The 22604-nt window shown below is 46.9% G+C and overlaps 2 protein-coding genes across 2 annotated transcripts in view; one reads left to right on the top strand and one right to left on the bottom strand.

Moving 5' to 3' along the window:
* The window catches only part of CBL (Cbl proto-oncogene), a 188921-nt gene extending 184321 nt beyond the window's left edge, over positions 1 to 4600 (top strand). Inside the window, exons 13-16 of the mRNA XM_007936584.1 lie at positions 1747 to 1887; positions 2318 to 2415; positions 3098 to 3280; positions 4305 to 4600. Coding sequence (XP_007934775.1) covers positions 1747 to 1887; positions 2318 to 2415; positions 3098 to 3280; positions 4305 to 4600 — 718 coding nt within the window. The remainder of the gene's footprint in view (positions 1 to 1746; positions 1888 to 2317; positions 2416 to 3097; positions 3281 to 4304) is intronic.
* A 10142-nt stretch (positions 4601 to 14742) lies between these two features.
* Positions 14743 to 21736, bottom strand: MCAM (melanoma cell adhesion molecule). The gene is made up of 16 exons (XM_007936433.1): positions 21661 to 21736; positions 19771 to 19892; positions 19471 to 19678; positions 19317 to 19387; positions 19132 to 19219; positions 17741 to 17920; positions 17496 to 17617; positions 17252 to 17411; positions 17025 to 17143; positions 16771 to 16912; positions 16472 to 16593; positions 16232 to 16373; positions 16024 to 16137; positions 15690 to 15837; positions 15272 to 15389; positions 14743 to 14772 (listed from the first exon to the last, which is right to left on the bottom strand). The coding sequence occupies exons 1-16, from the start codon at positions 21725 to 21727 to the stop codon at positions 14743 to 14745; spliced, it is 1953 nt and encodes a 650-aa protein (XP_007934624.1). The 5' UTR covers positions 21728 to 21736.
* Between the last annotated feature and the right edge of the window lie 868 nt (positions 21737 to 22604).

The following is a 22604-nucleotide window of genomic DNA, read 5'->3' as shown; positions in this document are numbered from 1 at the left end:
AAGAAGAAGAAGAAGTGAGAGCCATGACAGGAACAAACATATGCACACCCATGTACATTGCAGCACTATTTACAATAGCATTCTAAAGAAAGGTGATCCAACAGAATTCAGAAGTTATCAAACAATATCATTCATACCACACACAAGTAAAATTTTCCTGAAGATAATTCAAAAATGATCGCAGCAGAATATCAGCAGAGAACTGCCAGAAGTTCAGACTGGATTCAGAAGACATGGCTTAAGGGGTACCATTGTTGATGTCAGATGGATCTTGGCTGAAAGTAAAGAATACCAGAAAGATGTTCAGATGTGTTTTATGAACTATGCAAAGGCATTCAACTGTGTGGATCATAACAAGTTATGAATAATATTGTAAAAAAATGGGGATTCCAGAGCACTTAATTGTGCTCATGAGGAACCTGTCCAAGAACAAGGGGACACTGCATGGTTTAAAATCAGGAAGAGTTTGCATCAGGGTTGGACCCTTTCACCATGCTTATTCAGTCTGTATGCTGAGCTAGACTGTATGAAGACGAGTACAGCATCAAGATTGGAGGAACACTCGTTAACAACCTGTGATACGCAGATGACACAGCCTAACTCGCTGAAAGTGAAGATGACTTGAAGCACTTACTGAGGAAGATCAAACACTCCAGGCTTCAGTTATGAATTAGACTTCAACATATAAAGAAAATAAAAATCCTCATAACTGGACCAGTAAGCAACATCATGATAAACGGAGAAAAGATTGTATTTGTCAAAGGATATCATTTTACTTGTATCCATAATCAATGCCCATGGAAACAACAGTCAGGAAATCAGACAACATACTGCACTGGGTAAATCTGCTGCAAAACAGTCCTTTAAAGTGTTAAAGAGCAAGGATGTCACTTTCAAGACTAAGGTGTACCTAACCCAAGCCATTTTCAGAAGCCTCATATGCATGTAAAAGCTGGACACTGACTAAGGAAGATGAAAGAAGATTGATGCATTTGCATTGTGATGTTGGTGAAGAATGCTGAAAATACCATAGACTGCCAGAAGAACAAACAAATCTGTCTTGGAAGAAAGTACAGCCATAATGCTCCTTAATGGCCAGACTTAATCTCTCATACTTTGGTCATGGTGTCAGAGGGACCATTCCCTGGAGAAGGATATCATGCTTGGTAAAGTGGAGGGTTGGCAAAAAAGGAGAAGGCCCTCAACGAAATGGATTGACACACTGGCTGCAACAATAGGCTCAGGTATAGCAAGGATTGTGAGGCTGGTACTGGAGCAGACAGTGTTTCATTCTGTTGTACATAGGGTCAGTCACTATGAATTAGAACTGACTCGGCGGCAACTAACAACACCTTGTCAGCTGAAGATGAGATGACAGTTTTGAGTTAGGGTGCTTTTTACTGGTGCTATGGTTAAGGTATTGGGGTTGCTAACTGAAAGATGGGTGGTTTGAACCCACCAGCCACTCCGTGGGAGAAAGACGAGGCAGCCTGCTTCTGTAAAGATTTTATAGTCTTGGAAACCGTATGACCCAATGACAGTGAGTTTGAGTTTCGGTGCTTTTTACTAATTACCTGTCAGTAGAATTAATGGTTCCTTAGGTGGCATGTATTTTGCTGTGTCAAATACCAAATTTGAGTTGTGATGCATTTGAAGCCACTTGTTTCATACTTGAAAGTTGTCCAGCTTGTTAAATCTTTTTAAACGTATTTCCTTTTCCTATTCTTTTTATTATTTATCTTCCAGACCTCTTCCTGTGCCAAAGCTGCCCCCTGGGGAGCAGTGTGAAAATGAGGAGGACACAGAGTATATGACTCCCTCCTCTCGGCCTCTGGGGCTTCAAAAGCCAGAGGCAAAAAGGCCTTTGGAGACAACCCAGAGTTCACGGTAGGTTCCTAACAATCCTGTTTTGCAGCAAACACCTTTATGTGTATGATTTAATGGACATTGCTCACCACTCAGTTTGCTACCTCCATGCTGTGTGCTAACACTCCCAGAAGCAGTTTTGTTCCTCTATGTGTGTGTTATTTTTTACCTTAAAATGATATATCTAGTCCCAGTGTTTAAGCCTCTTGTAAGTATAAGCAATTCCACTTAGGTTTTCTCAACCTCACCGTAGCCTCAAAAACACACATATCTGTTATTCCTCACAGGCGTCAACCTTATGACATTTATTAGTGATAGTGGCCAAGGAAGAATGTGTATCAGAATAGTATTGGAGTTAGAGTGGTTGAGTATAGGTTAATCTGATCAGTAAGTTTGCAGATAATAGAATTCTGTTTCTGAAGATCATTATGCCCCTTTCCTTCCTGTTCAGAGCGAGTGAATGTGACCAGCAGATTGATAGCTGTACATATGAAGCAATGTATAATATTCAGTCCCAGGCAACATCTGTCACAGAGAACAATTCTTTTGGTGAGTAACCATTCTGCACTTTGAAAATCGTTGGAGGAACGTAAGAATGACCCTGAAATACTTGGCTAATGACAAAGCTTTATTTAAGTGGAAAATTCTTTTTAAACATTTTCTTTGGTAAAACTCCCTCCGCTCTTTTATTTCTTGTTCACACAGCTAGTCTTTTTTGTGCTTTCCAGGGGCCTGTTGACATTTGTGTTATGTGGCCTGGACCTGCAATACTAGCAGCTCCTTTTTATTCCCATTGCTTTTTAGCATTGATGAAATTCTTTTGTGTGTGGGTGGTGAATACTCAATTCCCATGTTAACTAATTTACCAAGTTGAAAGTTCAAGAAGGCAGCACACACAAGGCCCTTTGGCGTCTCTTCTGAGGTGAAATGCAAATAGAAATGTTGAACGAGTGCTATAAAGTGACACTTGATCCTTGGTATCAATGGCTATTAACCTTGGCAAGGGTAGCCTTTGGCCTGTTCAAGAAAAATCTCTGCAAGACTGGTGCAGATTTATTTTTTCTGTGTCTTTTATCTCTACCCACAGGGCTTCACATGGTTTTTGGCCCATATTAGACATTTGGTAACTGTTGCATGAAAAAAATTATACATGCATTAATGAATGGATGTCCCTCTGTTGAAATGTGTTAGAAGATGAAATTGGGTAATAACTTCACAAACTTTTCTCTAGGTGAAGGGAATTTGGCTGCTGCCCATGCCAGAACTGGCCCTGAGGAGTCAGAAAATGAGGAGGATGGGTATGATGTCCCTAAGCCACCTGTGCCAGCGGTGCTGGCCCGACGAACTCTCTCAGATATCTCTAATGCCAGCTCTGCCTTAGGCTGGCTGTCTTTGGATGGTGATCCCACAACAAGTGAGTGACAGTGTCTCCAGGATACTTTGGGTTTATACTGAGTTGCTGTATGACTCCTAATTTATACTAAAACACAGATGACCCCCTAGTGGCAAGAAGGCAGTAGGTGGAAGTAGTAGACTAAAAACTATATCTAAATGGGAAGGAAACTGATCCTAGATCCCAAATTAGAAAGTTAAACTCTAAGCCAGACTCTTCAGGATTTTGCTGGACTTGGTGGGTATGTGGTTGTTCCTGAAACCATGTTCCTCGTGTGCTGAGGGTAGGTAGGATTTCTAGTTCTTCTGAGCATGCATTGTGACAGTGATTATTAAGCTTGATGGTTCAGACCACATGTTCCTGACTTCTGGCCACTGTCCATTGAAAAAAGTCATGTTGGTTCTAGAAAGTACACTGAATGGGCCTGGAGCCAGCCCATACTTGGGTCTTGACTATCAAGCATTGTTCTGCTTGCACCTGTGGCTGTCTGGTAGGGCAGCGTACAGAGTTGCTGTCACTTTGGATATTAAAACAGCTCTCAGGACAGCTGGGGGCAAAGATATATAGCATCCAGTTGCCCAAACAGGCGGTGATCTCCACCCACCAACTTTGGCTAATGCTTCTAAACTATAACTTAACATTATTTCTCTTTGTTTCCTTATTTGTTAAAGGAGATTTTTAGTATCTCTTTTGGCTCCCTGAGAAGTTTTTTTTTTAAATAATTCAGGCAATAATGTGTGTGAAAACTTGTTGCTAAGTGTAAAGCATGATGCAGATACAGATGTTATGTGCTTATGATTGCCATGATTACTGCTAGTAGAACAAGTGCATGGTATATTTAGAAGATTGCTCCTGCTGTTACAAAAAGGAGCCTATATACTAAAACCCTTGAACCTGGAAAATCCAGCCTTACTGAGGAGCATATGTACCCAATTGACAGAAGGTCAATAATGTTTCGATGTTAGCATATTATTATTATTAACTGCCAGTAAATGAGGATCCCTCCCCCAAGATTTGCAAATATTTTCATTCCTGTTTCTTTTAGACTTCAGTGAGGGTTCCCAAGTTCCTGAGCGGCCTCCTAAACCATTCCCTCGGAGAATCAACTCTGAACGCAAAGCCGGTAGCTGTCAACAGGGTGGGGGTGCTGCCGTTGCTGCTGCTGCCGCCGCTGCTGCCTCACCTCAGCTCTCCAGTGAGATTGAGAACCTCATGAGTCAGGGGTACTCCTACCAAGACATTCAGAAAGCTTTGGTCATTGCCCACAACAACATTGAAATGGCCAAAAATATCCTCCGGGAATTTGTTTCAATTTCTTCTCCTGCCCACGTAGCCACCTAGCACCTCACCTTCCTGCTGCAGCTGTAGAGGACCAGTAAGCTGGGGGCTCTTACTCAAGTAGCACCTGACAGGGCCAAGGGTCCCTTGGAGGCTTCACAATGAAGTCTTGCCCTGTCTGTGGGATATTACACCTGTGGTTCCAAGATTTCAAAGCAGCGGAATGAAAATGGAGCAGCTAGTTTGTTTTGTTATTTTATTTGTTTGAGAGTGCAGTTGAAGGTGTCCTCAGTCCCCATTTAGAGAGAGTGTGACTTTTTATTACATGGTATTATAGTCCTGCCTACCTAGGGAACAGTCCAAAGAGCAGTAGGACAAGTATTGTGCTGTAAATCCTTAAGTGAAGACTTAAGACTTTCCTAGGTTAAGAATGTGGCCATGTGTCTGTCTGTCTGTCTGTGTTATGTTTGTCCTAAGATTATAAGATTAACCTGCTGTTTGTGTTAATCCCAGGCAGGGAATTAGCACAAGAGGTTTAGGAAGGAATCTTTTAAAGACTTCCATCTACTGTGGTATTATACCCAACCTTGTTGTGTGTGTATTACAACTTCAGCACTCCCCTTTGACTTGGATTATCATGTGCATAACTAAAGTCTTGTATTTTTAGAAGACTCTGTCCTTTCCTTTACCGCCTGCTCCCTCCTCCTTCTCCTTGGTGTTCTATCACTGGCAGTGGGCTTGCTATGACCAGAGGCCAAGCAGCTTATAGGATGTTCTTTATTATGTGTGGTGGGGTTGGTTTGTTTGGTAGATAGGTGGGGAAAAAAGTATTGTTGCTTTATTGTTATAGTCATGTTTGATACTAGCAGCTAACACTGGCCACTCCAAAGCACTGTTTCTATAGGAGCATTGGATTTGTTAAAATAAGATATTTTAATTATCCTAATTACATAAAGACTGATTTGCGATAGAGGCCTTCAAATACATTCCATGCCCTCCTCAGAAAATGGTCTGTGGGAGTCAGTTGCCTTGGTGCCAGATACGTGCTCTGATGTCAGTTGTGAGTTTTCCTACTTAATGGGAAGGGAAGAATATTGACTTCCAGGACAGCTTTCTGGTCCAAATACCATGAAGCTTTTAGGAAGCTTCAGTCACATGCTATTCACCTTGATTATACATGAAATGCACAGAATAGACAATAAGCATTTATCTGTTCATATTTTCTTCCCATAACTTATTTCTTGCTTCTGTGGGTGTCTCCCTTTGAACATGAACCAGGTTACATTTTCAGAAATGATTCTCTCTTTGCCCTTTAAGGAATGGAGCTACCACCCATGGTAACACAGCATTTTGCTGATAATTAGTACTTTTCCTACCTTGGTGCCACCCAATGACTTGGTTTACTCTTGTGCCTATGGCTTTGGGAATGTAACATCTCCTTTCTCCTTTTGTTCCCCTGTCCTCTTCACCCTAGGTCCTATGTACTGTCTTTAATTACTGTGTTTCCCACAGTAATTAGACATCTTTGGTGTAATGAATTACTATATAGTTAGTGATGGTATGTGGAAAGACTGGCACTTTCTGTGATTCAGAGTCCAGTTCGCAGAATGGTTAATGTCTTTAGACACCGCCAAATGATTCCTGGAGACTTCTGCTCAGAATCCTTTACTCACTTCCTAGCAGTGTGCAAGGACCTCCTTGTCTGAAGTAAACTTACTCTTTGATAAATCTCCTCTTCTCAAAATATAAAGCATGTTTCTGTCTCTAAGTGCGACAGAAATGACCATCTTTAGATCTGTTTTCTTTCCAGTGTTGTCATCTTTGGGACTAAAACTTCTCTCTAACTCTTCTCTTAGCTTTCAGCTACCCCTGAATGGTCTTTTAGTTTTACCCTGTTAGAGACATCGACACTCCCATAGTAGATAGTACAAGACACAAATTTGCCATGGTTACCTAAGGTCTCTACATGGCAGAAAGCAGCATAGTCCACCATTGGCACAGGAAGTCCTAGATTAGGAGGGAAGAAGGCCAAGGGAAAGTGGCAGAAAGTAGAAAACAGTAAACTACTGTCTAAGAGCCAGTACAGTGCTTCATTTAAGGTGCCATTCAGTTTTACGTGTTTCTGAGATATTGACAGCTTAAAGAAAGAACTAGAAAAAATGACAGCTGTTTCCGTGCCTGTCTATAGTAGAATGTTTGCTTTTCTGCAGTCATTGCCCAGAGTCTGCAGATCTGGGAAGAGAACAAAGCACTGACTGCATATCTTTTGCTGGTACCATGCTTTCAGTCAGTCCATTCCAAAATGTTCTTCTTTGGAGGTTATTGTTCTTATTATATAGGCCAAGGGCAGTTCCATCTTTCCCACTCCTGGTGGGCTACCTGTGAGGTCAGCCCTGAGAACTGTGATGCTGGATGCCTGTGCTGAGTATGACCTGAAATGAGCAGATCTTGGTTTTCTAGATGTGTACCTGTAAGTATTCAAGGTTTTGGACCATTTTATGAGAGTTTTTCACTTTGGTTGCTCTGAGGACTTGCTTGGGTCCATACCTGAGATTTCCAGGCAAGCCATAGAAAATGTTCACATGGCTCTTGGCTTGATAATTCCAAAACTTTAATTTCTTATCTTCTCCTTTGTCTGAGGCACTGATAACCTATTCTTTATCCCCCATCTGTATGACAGTGTTTATTAATTCTTTGGTTCTGCTATGAATTTAATCAAAATTGCTCTTTCATAAGCAGACTTTATCTTTGAGTTTTGCCATCTCTGATAAACCCATCCCCTTTCCCTCTCCTAATTACAAAGGGTTCCTCTTAACTATCCAGGTCAGTAAGGTAAGATGCCACTTTGATGTTTCCCTTTTTCTCAGATGCATTAGCCTGTTTTATTCAATGCTGTTTTCTGCTTTCCCTGTCTTCCATGGTTTGCTTTACATAGTCTGCCTTCCTGCTGGGAAGGTGTTTTGCAGTACTTAATCGGTTATCAGACTGGACTTTCTCTAACTACCCCACCCATACTTTTTCCTTAAAAGTAGAGATCTAAAAATGGGAAAAAAAAACCTGTGTGTACTCTGATGTACTTCTCTTTAGTTAAATAATAGATTAGGCAGTTTGTCATTTCAACATGTATCATTAGTGTTTATGTCAATAGTGATCTGTACCTGTGGATACCATTCTCTTGCCCTGGCCCCTCTCTTTCCCACCCACCCGCCACGCTACATATTCTGCCATTCTTCTACTCTCTTTCTCTTCATTACCAGAGCCCAGAATGTGGGTTAATAATACTAGGATCATTTCACTGTTTTTTGTTTTTTGTTTTTTTTATTAAACTGGGTTAGTTTTTGTGTGTGGGGGGGGATGGTATTCTTCATACTTAAAATATTTATTTCCTCTGTAAAAAAGTAAAATATGTTTTATGGTCCAAACAGCAAAGTTACAAGTGAATTTTTTTTTTACCACAACTTATTTGCAAACTAGGGACTAAGTATATATTCTATTTAAAGCACCAGTAATAAGATCTAGTCCTTTTTGTAAGTGATTTGCAATGGTTTTGATAGAAAATATTCTCCTACTTCACATCATTAAAGTCAGAAGGTATAGACCTTCTTTCCAAGCTGTTTGTAAGTCCTTTTTGCCATTGGCCTTTCTAACTCTAAAGGAGCTCTGGTGCGATAGTGGTTCAGGCATTTACCTGCTAACCAAGAGATCAGCAGTTCGAACCCACCAGCTGCTCTGCTTTTGTAAAGATTTACAGCCTTGGAAACCCAACGGGCATTGCCATGAGTTAGAATTGCTCAATGGCAGTGAGTTTGGTGTGGTTTTGGTTTTCTGACCCTGGAATAACCAGTGAATAATATTCTGACCATTGGCCTGGTTTGTTCTTTCAGCAAACATGTATGAGTGTTTACCATGTGCCAAAGTATCAGCTAAATGTTCTTCCCTGCCACCGCGTGATGGTTTACCGATATTGGGGGATTGTATTTGGGCTCCCTAGCGCTTGCATTTGGCGCTAAAATAGCTCTTCCCAGTCAGATTGTGTGATTTTTATTCATAGCTATTTTATAGAGACAGATCTTTCTTTATAGAGCAGCCCTGGAAAGATCAGTCTTAAGACTGCTAATCCCTCTTGTCTTCCTGTAGCTTTGATGAACATCTGGGAGATGTTCTTGGTAGGTCTCATGAGTGCCCAATATTTTCATGTATTTCTGTGGAGTCTGTTTGGTAGGCCAGTGAGACTGGAGATTGAGGATTATGTTGTCTCAGAGTTGTACAGTGGGGCAGTTAGATATTTAAGCAAAGCATCTGCTCACAGTCCCTTTCCAAGCTAGTGCCTTCCTTGATCTTTTTGAAACTGAGCTGCTTGTATCCCTGTTTCTCCTTGTTGAGAAGGTTTCCTTATCACTATTTTGGGACCTGCCACCAGCTCCTATACTATTTGGAACTTGTTTCTCATCCTTCAACAACCTTTGCAGTTAATTCTATGCCTTAGAAGGGCTGAAGGTGTTGGGGAGAGTTGGCACCTGTCTTCAGGTCCTGATCTACAACCATCATTTTTCTTCCCTAGAGCCGGACAGTAAAATAAATTAAACTCAGTCAGTCCTAAAAAAACGTCAGTCCAGAGTTTCTTGTCATCCCTGACAGGATTGTGCGCTTAGAGGCCCCAGAGCTCTTAGTATCTAAGTTGACACAGCATCTTGTACTACACCGTAAGGCTTTAGAAAGTCAGTCTAAAATATTCTGACTCGGTGTAATGCATTATTAGCACTACCTTAATCTCAGTCTACATTAGCAGCTTCCTTTAGAAATGCATATAGCCATTTAATGCATGGAGGGAGGTAGAGGGTTCCTTTCAGTAGAAAGTAAAAGAAGGTGGAAGTTTTGTCTTTTGCCTGTCATGGTTAGGGATCCTTTGGATACAAGAAACAAATACTCAAGCTAAAGAAAGGAGGTGCTCATTGAAAGGATGCAGAGGATTTCACAAAACCCAGGATAGGAAATACAGTTGATTGTTTCATAAAGCTCTAACTGTGAGACTTTGTACTTAGTCCATTCTCCTGCTTCTCAGTGTTTTTATCAGCAGGCTTGGCCCCCAAAATAGGCAGCCCAATCCTCAAGTCCACTCGACCTTCCAGTTCTGGGGGACACCGTTAACATTGGAATCACCAGTTAAGAACACAACCACCCAGCATATTGCTCGGGTGTCCACCCCGAGCAGTCAGCCATGTGGAGGAGGATCAAGGACACTGTTGGACAACAGCACATGCTCCTTGGAGGAGGGATGTTCTCAAGAGTGTATAGAATAGACACCCTAAAAATATCGTAAACATGCTGTTGCACTACTGTTTTGAGAGTGGAAAGGTAGGCATGGAGTGTGTCTGGGACATCAAAGAAATTCTTAGGTTTAACTTCTGGTCACTATCTTTATTACTATTGAATTTCCTTTTCTTTCCTTGATCAGTCCTAACATCAAAGATTTCTTACTTCCCTCTTTAGGACCTTCTCCTCTTCCAGGGTGGTCTGCTCTGGGGTGTCATTTCTTAGCCTTCATTCAATCTCAGGTGTTTAGCCTTTCATATTATTTGGAAAGCAGATCACAAATTCCACTATAGCCTCTACCCATGGACTTCTGGGCCATCTTCAGGCCTTAGCACTGAAAATGTATTTACTCTATGGGCATCATAGACATTCCCTTCCCTCCTCCCTCCCTGTGTGATGTGAGCTGTGCAAGAATATTCTTAGGCAGGCCTTCCTTGGTACCTCAGAAACTACATCGCACTAAGAATATATACTAGTTGGGACAGGTTATACATTAGATAGAGATTCCAGTTTAGAATAGAGTTTTTACAGAGAATTCTTTAGACAGAATACCTGTATTTTCCCTGTCCAATTGTTTTTTTAGTCCTATATTAAAGCCTTTATCTTTTTTCTTTTTTTTAAACCCTGCTTCTGCTTACCGGAGTCTTTTGATCTTATTTATCTCATCCTAGATCCTGTCGTGAGTTAGCAAGGGATTTCCTAATTATTTATACTTTTTCACTATTAGAGTCATTTGATATACATAGGTGTAACCTAATAATCCAAAGATGTCCATTGAGGCACATGGGAAAGGGTGAGTCTTCAGTCTTCGCATTTGATATTCTAGTTTAGGTTCCAAAATGAAGGAGCCAGAGGATACCAGTGCCATGTGCCTTCACAGTGTCTTGGGAAATCTGGGTTGATTTCAAGGGGAAGTCCAGAGTTTCTTGTCATCAGAAAGTAGCACAGGAGTAAGCGATGGGGAAATAAGGGTGGGGAGAGCACGCCCTGCATGGAGAAGCTCATTCCTAGTCAGATGGAGTGCACCGTGCTGAAGGGCCAGCTGCTGACTTACAGCTGTTTGGCGGTCTCACTGCCCCTCCCCTTGTATAGTACTTGAGAAAAATGTGGCTGACCACTCCCTATAATTGTACAGAGCAAAGGTTGAAAGCCAACCTCAGATCTTCTACTGATTTGGCAGCTGTATGGCTCAGTAGAGCTCTGCTTTGCCTCTCATAAATTCTCCTTCCACCCCTGAACCAGATTGGAAGGCCAGAGAGGAGCATTACTCAAGACAGACTCTGTGCAACTCTTCAGGCTTTGTGCCAACTCCATGCTCAGGTCCAAGTGGGGGTACTGTGTACCCAAGTCTGGTGCTCCCACATACGTGTTCTCATACCCTGTGTGTCAGTTCCCTCCTTCTGACCCTGCTATGGGTGGTAGCCATGCTTACGGTGGTCTTGAAACTAAAGAGGCAGAAAATAAGTGTTTTCTCTCAGCACCCCTTTCTTCTGCTGTCTGGGTAACCAAGCTTGCAGGCGCGATGCCTCCTGACCCGCCCTTGTGCTCATGTTTTAGTGGCTCAGCCTTGGAGGAGAAGCCTGACCTGCTGAAACCCAGCAGGGCCATGGCAGCTCTGAGGGACCTCCTCCATCTGCTTTCTGACTGTGGTGACTTGGGATTTTTAACCTTATATATCTTTTTCCTTTATTCAAAACAAAACAATTTTTAGCACACTGAGGGAAAAAAAAAAAAAAAGCCAAACGTTTTGTGCCTTTCTAAGGCAGCACTGTATCTCAGGCTGCATTTTAGGACTTAATATGGAAATACCAGAGTCTTAGCTCCTCTACCTTGAGTATCATTAGGCCCTAGAATCTAGGGGAGAGGAAGGAGAGCTTGCTGGGCCTGGAGAGTTGGTCCCCAGTGCAGTTTGTCAGTGGTCTCCTCTCCCTGCCCTGATGCTTGGGTGGAAGAAAACAGCTTTGTACTCTGGGGTCATCTGATTGGTTCAAATCAGACTCTTAGTTATCACACTGAATGGTTTGCCTCAGGCAGAGACAGACTGACCTTTGATAACCAGGTATACCCTGTACCATTCCAAGTTTCCCAGTCTCCTGATCATTTTAATGACCCAAACTTCATGATTAAACTATAAGATGAACTTAGTTCATAGGGGTGGGGGTTTTTCATTCCCCCCTCCCCCCTACCTTTTGCTAGGTCTTGAACTGGCCTAGGTTCCTGCCTTCACATTTGGCTTTCCTTTCATTTGAAGGCTTCAGACTTAAAAGCATTAAACAGCTAGTGCCCTCTGCAGGGTCTAGTTTTCCCCAGGGAAAGGCAGCAAGGAATACGGACCTGATGCCTGTCCTCAGTATTGTGGCCATAGTAAATGTTTCAGGAAAAAAAAATAAAATTTTTTCTGTATAATGGCATTTTACTTCTCTCTCTCTTACCCTTTGTTCACTTCTTCCCTGCCTTTAGCTAATAAAGAATTGGGAAATAGAAACAATTATTTTTTAAAGTCCTCCATATTCAGGATTTTTAAATTCTTGGCATGGGTGGGGCTGGAGAGAACAGTGGTGCTTTCTCCAGGGTGAGGAGCCCCGATTTGTATATCAGTGTTAAAAACAAAGACTTAGACGAGCTTTTTGTGGACTATTTTAAAAGTGTGTCATTAATATAAAAAAAAAAATCTATTAGCAGTATTTAATCATTCTCACCTGTAAAGAAAAACAGAAGGTAAATATTCTTACAGAGAATAGCAGAGCTTTAAGATTCATTTTCATTTAAGTCCATTTTGTTTTGCCAATGTTATTAATGTTTAGAGGTCTGTTAAACTAATGTTATTTATTAATTTTTCATTTCCATACACAGTTAACTAAGAGCTTTTTCAAGCACCTATGTCTGTTAAAAAAAAAAAAAAATATTTTTAAATAAAGTTTCTTTTGTTGTAGCAGACTTGCTGTGCACTCATTGTGGAGGTGTGTGGGACTGATATATTAGGCGGCAAGGCCCATTTCTTCATCCCAGGAAGTGCGTTTGCTGCCAGAAGGGCAATTTCTACAAAAGGAGAGCACAGAAAAGGGGCACTGTTCTTTGCCAGCAGTTGGTCTGGGCCTGCAAGCTGCCTAGAGCAGGGCAGCTTTGCTGCTCAAAGCAGGGCACTTGTCCCCTGTGTCAAATTGGAATCACTTGCTCAGTAGTAGAGGTCACTCCTGGTCCCTGCTATCAATTGCAGTTTTCTTTTCCTTTGATGCAATTCTAATTCTGGAGGCCATCAAGTTCCTGTGGTACCCATAAATAAAAAGCAGTATCGGCAATCCCTATCCTAGGTCTATACCCACAAGAACTGAAAGTAGTCTTTACGTCAGAATTCATTGCAGCAATAGTCACAATAGCCAAAAGGTGGAAACAGCTGAAATGTCCCTCAGCAGATGAATGGATAAACGAACTGTGGTCTACACATACAGTGGACTGTTACTCAGCCACAAAGAGAAATGAAGTCCTGGTACATACTACATGGATGAACCTTGAAAACATGGTACATGGATTCAGTCATAAGGAGATAAATATTGTATGGTCCCACTTACATGAAATGGGCAAATACACAGAGACCAAAGTTTATTTGTGGTTACCAAGCAGGTGGCAGAGGTGAGGTCATTGCTTAGGGGACACAGTTTCTGTTAATGGAATAATTTGGAATAGTGGTGACGGCTGCTCACCATGAGGAAGGTAATGTCACCATACATGTAACAACTGCTGGATTGGCAAATGTTTTATTTTTACCATTAGAAAAAGGAACAAGGCAATGTAAAGTCTCTGGGACACTGAAGCTTTATTTTTCATATATATAAAAAGGAAACAATTTGCAAATTTACACCTAACGAAACCACATATATATATATATATATATATATAACATATACACACAGACACACACACACCCCAAAGCTCTGGCCAGCCCCATTATTCATCCCTAAGTACCATTCTCCCATTTGGGCCCTTCTTTCTTCTACTACTGTCTGGGCCAGTTAGTTCAGTTGGTGGAAATTTGGTGCTAATATAACTGTAGTTTTAATCTCTGCAAAACAGTCTGGACCTCTTTGTCCCCTACTTCCCACCTTTCGGAGACTGCCACAATCCCTTGAGGGCAGTGGGAGCCAAATAAATGCAGGGGGCTTGGGCTCAATCACCTTAACTCTGGAAAACAATGCAAGGACAATGAGCTGTACCCAGAATGCCTTGTAAGGAATGACACCAGTTCATGGCCAGCATATCTTTTAAGGGATGACACCACTTCAAGGCTTCGGCCCAAGAAAACGAGGATCAATAAAAGGGACCCCCTGAAAGCAGGCAGGCAGGTGGCAGCATCACTTCAGCTGCTTCTAGATGATGCTGGGAAACGCCTGAGTCACGTGAGCAACATAGGTCAGCAGTGAATGGGGCCTGGGCTCTAGGTCTCAGGGACAAGTATAGCCTCTTCAGCGTTTCAGCTGAATTACTGAAGCCAGGTGGAGCGGGAAACCAACTCAGATAGATAAGCTACGTAATTCAGCTGCTGGTACAAGACAGGAATTTACATCTGTAACGTGTAACAAGAAAACACATCCTGAGGAACTCCTTCCCATTCCTGTATCCTGAGGCCCCCTCCTTGGGACAAACTTCACTCAAATTGAGATTGGTGGCTTGATCCCAGAGAGGGGGCCTCAAGGCCCAGTGACCTCCTCAGGATGGCTTCAGTCCTACTCTGTTTGACCTCTGAGATGGGTCAAATCTGGAGGTGAGTGGGAGCAGGGGTCCTGTGTGTAGTCCTTTTGAGAGGCCTTGGCTGACATCCTGAGTGCCAGGGAACAAGGTGAACAGGGAGCAGGAGCTGTTCCAGCAGGGTGGGGAGCTCGATGTCAGGAAGTGAGCTAATGCCTCAGATCGATGTATTTCTCGCCCTAAAAATGGGTGGAGAGGAGAAGTAAGAGGGGAACCTGGAGATAGGGACCAGAGTTTAAGGTGTGAGCACTGATAAAACAGACTGAAGCAAAAGCTGATGAACTAGGTACAGCAGCCTTGAGGGAAGAAGTGAGGAATGGGAGTGGATATGGTAGGACACAGAAGCAGAAACCAAGCCCCCATATCTGACTCTCCACTGGTATTGTGGCCACACTCCACACCTAGTAACCTGGACCACACATACTGCTCAGGAAAAGGTGAAGGTGATGGGATAGGGTCTTTGCTCAGCCTTGAGAAACCACCCTCTCTCCAGGGTCCCTCAGACACCTGCTTCCCCCGTCACCTGTGAGTAGTAATGAAGCAAGATAGGGCTGCTTCCTATCTCCAAACAAGGAGCAAGGATAGAAAGTTAGTGTTGGGGGAACAGGAACTATTAGCCCTTGGTACCCCCAGTCCCTGAGGATGTGTCAGGCACTGGCCACAGGAACTGCCTCCTACCTGGTCTCCGGGAGCCCTCTTGTCACCGTTGCTGCCCTGTAGGAGGCCCATCTCTTCGGGGAGCTTATCTGACTTAACTTCAACTACAATTTCACTCTTACGCGACGGGGGCAGTGTGCTGGGAGGAGGGAGGGAGGCGAAAGGTTGGCAACTCAGGGGCAAGGAAAGGGGAGGGGCCCTTGGGAAGGTTGTTGGACTGAACTATGGGTTCTTTGATGTTCCGGGGCCAGCTCAGAGGGAACCAGGTCATGGAAGGGAGAAGGTGTGGTTGATGGTAGCTAGGTAGTGGGCAGAAGAGCAGGCAGCACCTAGACTAAGGGCCCAACTCCTCCTGAGGGTTGAGTGGGCCACTGGGGCAGGCCGCAAGCTGGGCAGCATGAGATGGGTAGGGAGTGAGCATGCTAAGTACCGTGCTTACATCTCTTGTTTGCCTGACCGTCCACAAGGCAGCTTGCCCTTTTTGTAGAAGAAATAGAGGACGGCGCCCAGCACAGCCAGCACCAGGATACACACGATCACAGCCACGATGACCACACCCTTGCTTTCAGGTTCTGGCAGCTTTTTCTCTGTCCACAAAGACTCCCGGTCATTCACAGCCCAAGGCTGCCGTATTTCCACCACCACCCCACCCAGCCCAGGGCTGATGGAAGACAGAGCACCACTCACCCTTCTCCACAGGGCTCCCTGGGGAGGGGCAGGGCAGAAGGAGGCTGCCCTGGCCCAGCCCTGTCCTCTTGCCAGGCCCGGCTTACCTGTGGAGGTGCTGTTGGCTCTGGCATGGGGACTGACAGTGGAGGTGCTGAGGTGAGTGGAGGTGCTGAGGCCAGTGGTGGTGTTGGAGTCAGGTATGAGGGTAGTTAAATTGACTGGGAGGCAGAGGGAGGTGGGTTAGGATAAGCACAAGTTAATGCCCACGCCTGAGCATGCCCCTGCCAGACTGTGCAGGGCAGAGGTCCTTACCCAGCTCCAAGAAAATGAGGGTGGTGTTACTGCCCAGAGAATTGGAGGCCACACACTTGGCTCCTGTCTCCAACAGCTCTGGGGTCACAAGGACACTCAGGGTGCTCAGGACACTCTGTGGATCTTTGTCTCGTTCATGAACCTACAAAGAAAGGAAGCGCAGCTCAGGGCAGGGAGGATCTCTGGCTGGCACAGAAGGTAAGCAGGGATTAGTCAGTGTGAGCACATGTGCCTACTCACCGTGCCATTGACATTCCAGGAGATGGTGGGCCGAGGATGTCCTGATGCTTCACAAGACAAACTTGTCACCTCATTCTCTTTCACCCACAGCTTCCTCTCTTTGAATGCCATCCATGGGGACCCTGGTGGGGACGGAGGGGAAGAGTAAGAGGCAGCATCCTGCAGGCCACCAGTTAATGCCCCCAGAACAGGGGGACCAAGCCGACTACAGAGACTGGGGCAATAGGCAATCTGCCCCGCCATGCCTCAACGTGGGGTGCCTTCCAGGGACCACCTGGTCTCTGCCCAGAGAGCCTCACCATAAATGGCCACATTGACCAGCTGTGTGCGGTTCAGGCCGGGTATACTGGGCACAGATGCCATGCAGAGGTAGCCTCCCCCTGCCTCCCGTTTCAGGTTTCGTAATTGTAGAACAGGTCTCTTTCCCAGCACCTTGCCTGTCTGCAGGGAGAGATGGGTCAGAGGATCTGAAAGGAGCAACCTGTTGCCACCTCCCATCCCAACCTGCCCCACTAGTTAGCCCCTGCCCCATAACCCCAGGCCCACCTGGTACCTTTTCTCTCAGCCAGTGATATTCAAGGGCCTGGTTACTCTCTGCTTCACAGGTCAATGTTAGGTTGCTGCCCTCTTGGCTCTTGGGGGTGGCGGGACTCACCCGGACATCTGACACATCTGGGGACACAGCCATAGTGTCAACCACAGCAGGACATGATGAGTTCCCTATGGCCCCAGCCTCAGCCACCAGCCTGATCCCCTTGCCCTGGGCCCCCAGCCCCTCACAGTTCACCAGCAGCTCCTGTTGGTCACTCAGTGATACCATGGTGTCCAAGTCCAGGCCCTGACATTCATAGAGCCCGCTGTGCTCCTTCTGGGCAGGCTCCAAGACCAAGAGCCCATTGTGGTCAGTTGTCATTTCCTCCATCTCCATGGTGCTGAGGTTCTGGGAAGGACAGAGGAATGAGCAGAGCTCTCCTCACCTACCCCCACTGCAACCCTTTATGCACCCAGCATGGGGACCCCGCACCTGCTTGCTGATGCTGAAGTGGGGTGGAGGGTTCCCATCTGCCAAACACCTGATTTCCACACGATCCCCTTCCTTCAGCGTTCCCGTGGGTACCACTTCTACCCACACTTTTTCTGCTGGGTCTGCAACAGCAAAGGGGTGGCTCTCAGCCCAAGAGCTGATCCCTGGGCTGAGTGGGGAGGAGCTAGAGGGAGTTTCTACTAGGCCCATTCCTGATAAGCACAGACGGATGGGTCATTACTCACAGAAAACAGGGACAGTGACATCCCTAGATTCCTTCATGTGGTTCCCGCTGGGTAGCCGGTAGCTTAGCTCACAATAAAACTGGGCATCTTTGTCTTCCTTTACCAGCTGTACCTTCAGGATGCTCTGCAAGGTATACAAACCACTCGACTCCACAGTCTGGGACGACTGGATGTGGACACCTGGCAGGGGAGAAGGGCTCCACCTCAGCCTGCTGCCAACCCAACCCCACAGACCTCCCCAGGGATTGGCAGGGGACACCTAAAGGGACCCCTGTCCCTGGTAGAGGGTCAGGTGTAAATATAAGTGCAGATCCTTCAACCCAGCAGTTTCGGCTCTCAATAAAACATTTAGACATCAGATGAGTACAAGGATATGTACAAGAGTGAGTGCAAATAATGCTCCTGTGGCAAGAAAAAAGATGAGGAACACTCTAGATGTTTACTCTTAGGGAAATGGTTAATTAAACCCCATTATATACATAGTATGGAATACTAGGCACTAGGCTAAACAATCAAGCAGATGTAAATAGACTGGCCTGGAAACATTCCCAGGACTCACTGTTGGAAAAAAAAATTGTGTAACAGCAAACACAATACCATTTACATCTGGGTACTTCAAGCTCAGCACTATGGCTATCTTGGGCCGGTAATTCTTTGTTGTGGCAAATGTATGAGTATTGTGGGATACTCAGCTGCATCCCAGGCTTCTACCCACTAAATGCCAGTGCTTTCACAAGGGAGGAAAAGGACAGGCACAGGGCCTACCACTTCCTAGGATCCACACTGCCCCAAGGGCAGGGGTGGGGGCACTTCCTGTAGATTTGTCACAACCAAAAATGTCTCACCAGATACTGCCAAATGTTGCCTGGGAGGTAAAATCATCTCAGTTGAGAACCACTGATTTCTAAAATACAAGACTATCTTTAGATATATTTATACAAAAAAACAAACCACTGCCATCAAGTTGATTATGACTCATAGCGACCCCTTTTGGGTTTCTGAGGCAGTAGATCTTTACAGAAGTAGATTGCCCCATCTTCCTTCTGCGGAGTGGCTGATGGGTTTGAACTGCCACCTTCTGCTTGGCAATCAAATGTCTTAGACACTGTGCCACCAGAGCTCCTTAGATATACATGTGAGTAAACATAAATGGGCTTGAGAGAATACACACCGACAGCAGAGATTTCTTCTGGGAAGGAATAGGAATGAGGAGGGAGAAATCTTTCATTCTAATTTTTTTTTGTAGTTTTTGTGTAGTAAATTCTTTGAAAATATTTTCAAGCATGACTTGTGAGATTATAAACAAAAAGTTAAGAAGCTAAACTAAAATGCCAGGTGATTCCTGGGTGGTATCCACAGGCATGGTTTTCAGGGGCAAGAGGGGTGCTCACGGTTCTTATCTTCCTTCAGGGGCGAACGGTTCTTATACCAGGTGACTTGAGGAACTGGGTACCCATTCCTTCCCACACAGGTAGCAACCTAAGGGAAGACAGGCTGTCAATGTCCCTACCTCTGAGACCCTACCATGCCCCACCTTACCTCCTGCTTACCACCTGGCCACCCCAGCATCTCTCACCTCCTCAGGCTCCTCACTGTTCACAGAGATGCCCAAGGTATTGACCTGGATGCTTGGTTCCTCTGGAGCTTCTACAAGGGAAGGAAAGGGGAGGCATGGGACTGGCCACTTCCCAGGATCCACACTGCCCCAGGCCAGGGGTTGGGGCACTCACTGTAGACTTGAAGCTGAATGCGGTGCTCCTGGGACCGTGGGCGCTTGCCCTGGCACAAGAAGATGCGTTCATCATGAGGGGTGACATGTGCCAGGGCCAGGGTAGCCCCCCTGCCCTGGAGACTGAGCCGGTGCTGGTACTCCCCAGGTTCACTCTGACCCTGGCCCTGGCGCACACGGTAGATCAGCGTTGGCTTCTCCTTATAGACCTAATGGGAGGGATCAAGAGGAGGTGAGGGCCCTGGGGCTACAGGAGGGGTAAAACGTCTCACCCCTGCTGCCCTCTGGGCCCAGCACTCACAGAAAACCAGTCAAGGCTGAGGTTGCCCTGGGAATGGGAGGAGCCACACTTCAGGAGGGCAGTGCTGCCTACTTCCACCTCCAGCAGCTCTGGCACAGGCTGCTCAGCCTCTCCCGGTATACCTGGGGGTGAGGAGGAGAAACACCCCCAGCAATTGTGTCAGCTCCAGCTGCCTTCTATTCCCTCCCCTCCCCATATGGCTACTCACGGCAGCTGTTCTTCCTGACACTGTGAGGGTCTGAAGAGGGCCCAGCCTCAGCCACTCTCTGCCTCTGCCCAAACCCTGGCCCACCCTTTCCTAGTTCAAGGGAGCTTGATCCCTAGTCCTTAGAGCAGAGACCCAGAGCACCAGGCACCTCCCCGATGAGGCTGGCAGAAGGGGCAACCCAGGCTCTGAGCCAAGAGGAAGGCCCCTTTCCTTCCAGGTCCCCTCCTCTCCAAGTGAGCTCAGAGTGTGGGAATGCAAAGCATGTGCCAGGCTGGGACACACAGGCCTCTTTGTGTCCCCACCCCCAGGGGAAGACGTCACTATTCTGCCCTATGCCCCCAAGAATCCCCTCCCCAAATTTCTTACAGGACCCAACGGGCTCCGCTTTACAGAAGCTCCCATCTCATATTCCCTCACTGAACATTTCCACATATGCTCAGGGGATCCCATGGTTGCAAGAGTCTTGGGAAGGAGAAGGAGTCAGACTCTTCCCCAGGGGTCAAGGCAAAGTCCAGGCAGTGGGTATGAGTGACATCAGTGGTGCCAGCGTGCTGCCAGCCCTGAGAAGCGGTGATGTCACTCGGTACCATCTGGCTGGACACTGGGATGCCTGGGTTGTTGCCCTGGTCTGGCTCCCAGACAAGGAGGGCATATGGAGTGGTCTTCAACCCAGAGTAGAAGCCTCCAAGCCCTGACTCAGTTTCTCCAGATCAGGGCTGCATAGGGCTGGAACTAATGCAGCTGTGGAGCCCAATTTAGCCCTTTTCCCAGAAATAAAGCCAGCTTGGGAAGCAACAGCCGGGGGTACCCCAGGGACGGCGTCGGGACTGGGCATGAGGCCAGCAAACTGGGTATTGTCCAGTTCTCCCCTTCCCTAGCGGCATAACGGCTGGCACCCGGGAAAGAGAGCCAAAAGAAACACGCGACAATGCTGCGGGCCATACAAGGGCAGCACGGACCTGGGAGCGCCCAGCTACTAGGAAGTTCTACAGAAAAACTTGGAGGTGCAAGGGTGCTCTTGCCACCTGAATGTGATCTCCATACCGGCAGGTATAACAAGATAAGTCTAGGGGCGCTCCCACTCTGGGAATGCTCCATCGCTCCTCTGCCACCTGCGAACCCCTTACCCAGGTAGGCGCGAGGCGACCCACACCCCTACCCCGCCTCAAGCCCTGCCAACGCCCAGCTCCGGCGAGAGCCACGTCCCACCTCTCTTGTTCACCTCCAGCCTGGCCCGGTGCCCAGGCGGGAGGAGTGGGATCGGTGCATCCCCTCCAGGTAAGAAAGCTGCTTTTTCCAAGCAACAGGCGGGCGCAGAATACAGGATTCGGGGGTGCGCTCTAGCTACGCCCCTGCCCCGGATCTACCGCGGGCTCCCTCGGAGTAAACACCTGAAGGAAAAGCTCTCCCCAATGCCCCCTGAGGCTCAGCTCCACCCTTCCCGCTCCCAACTGGAGCCACCGCCTGGATCATGCTCCCGGGATACTCAAGAACAGAGGCTGCAAACTGGCTACAAAGAGTTGCACGCGCTCAAGGCGCCGGGTACCGGGGACCAGGGGAGAAGAGTGCACGCGGGGACCCCAAATCCCGGCCCCAACCGCGTGGCAAGCTCTGCTCCCAGCACACTCCACCGAAGGCCCCTAACCCGGGCCCTGAGGAGTGAGGGCCCCCAGCTAACTCACCCACGGCGCGGCGACAGCAGCAGCAGGCAGCGAGCAAAAAGGCGCAGAAGAGCTTGGGCAACCCCATGCTTTCCGGCCGGAGGACAGGCGCCTAGTGCGGGAGCCCGCAGCAGCCGGGGGCTGACGTCAGGGGGGCGGGGGAGGGGGCCGGCGCCCCGCCCCTAGCGCCGCGCGCCCCCCGCCCCCGCCCGGCTAGCCGCAGCCCTAGGGGGCGGGCCCCTGCACCGTGAGCCCCGGAGCTTAGCGGCGCCTTGGAGAGGAAGGCGGGTGGGCCTCCCTAGATCCCGAACCCGGAAAGAGAGAGGGGCATGACAGGTGTCTGGGGTCCGACTGCCTGGCCCAGGCGGCAGTGGAGAGAAGAGGGCCCTGTTGCCCAGAGTCGCCCCCGGTTAGGACAAGCGCTCACCGCCAGCCCTCAACCTCTATCAGCCATTGTAGCCTTGGGGAATCTCCTGTTGGAGAACCAGCGCACACGTCCTGAACGTCCCCAATGGGGGCCTCCCGTCCAGGTTCCTCGCCCCGCCTCCTCCTCCACTCTACTGTACCCCTGCCACGGAGAAATAGGCCGGATGTAAGAGGCGTCCCAGAATTATTGCACCGGTGCAAAGGCGGCCAACCTGGCACTGCCCCTAAGCCTCACAGTCCTAGCAGCTTTGGTAGAGAGCCTAGCTCAAGTCCCATAGATCCAGAGGTACTTGTATTGGGGTGTGGAGGTGACGCTTTAATGTCCCTTCACATCCCAGATCCTGCAAGTCCCTCTTTGACTAGAGGAAGGGGGAACGGGTAGAATTCACTTGTCCAACTCCTCCTTCCCCCAAAAATGCCAGACCCACTGCCCTTGAATGTATTGATTCATGGCAACCACATGTGTTAAACAGCTCCATAGGGTTTTCTTGGCTGTATCTTTATGGAAACCAATCACCAGGCCTTTCTTCTGCAGAGCC

Source organism: Orycteropus afer, unplaced genomic scaffold (assembly GCF_000298275.1).
Source record: "Orycteropus afer afer isolate SDZICR_OR568_19922 unplaced genomic scaffold, OryAfe1.0 scaffold00036, whole genome shotgun sequence".
Taxonomy (NCBI): Eukaryota; Metazoa; Chordata; class Mammalia; order Tubulidentata; family Orycteropodidae; genus Orycteropus; species Orycteropus afer.
Note: the sequence above shows the minus strand (reverse complement) of the source record. Positions and strands in the feature narration are given on the sequence as shown.

What these genes read in the sequence shown, in the direction of transcription:
- MCAM (XM_007936433.1), bottom strand. Translation starts at nt 21,727, where the DNA reads ATGGGGTTGCCCAAGCTCTTCTGCGCCTTTTTGCTCGCTGCCTGCTGC. An exon ending in TCAGCCTTGACTGGTTTTCT is followed by an intron (nt 19,679 to 19,770) that starts GTGAGTGCTGGG and finishes CCCTCCCATTAG; the next exon opens with GTCTATAAGGAGAAGCCAAC. An exon ending in CCTGAAGGAAGATAAGAACC is followed by an intron (nt 17,921 to 19,131) that starts GTGAGCACCCCT and finishes CTCCCCTGCCAG; the next exon opens with GTGTCCACATCCAGTCGTCC.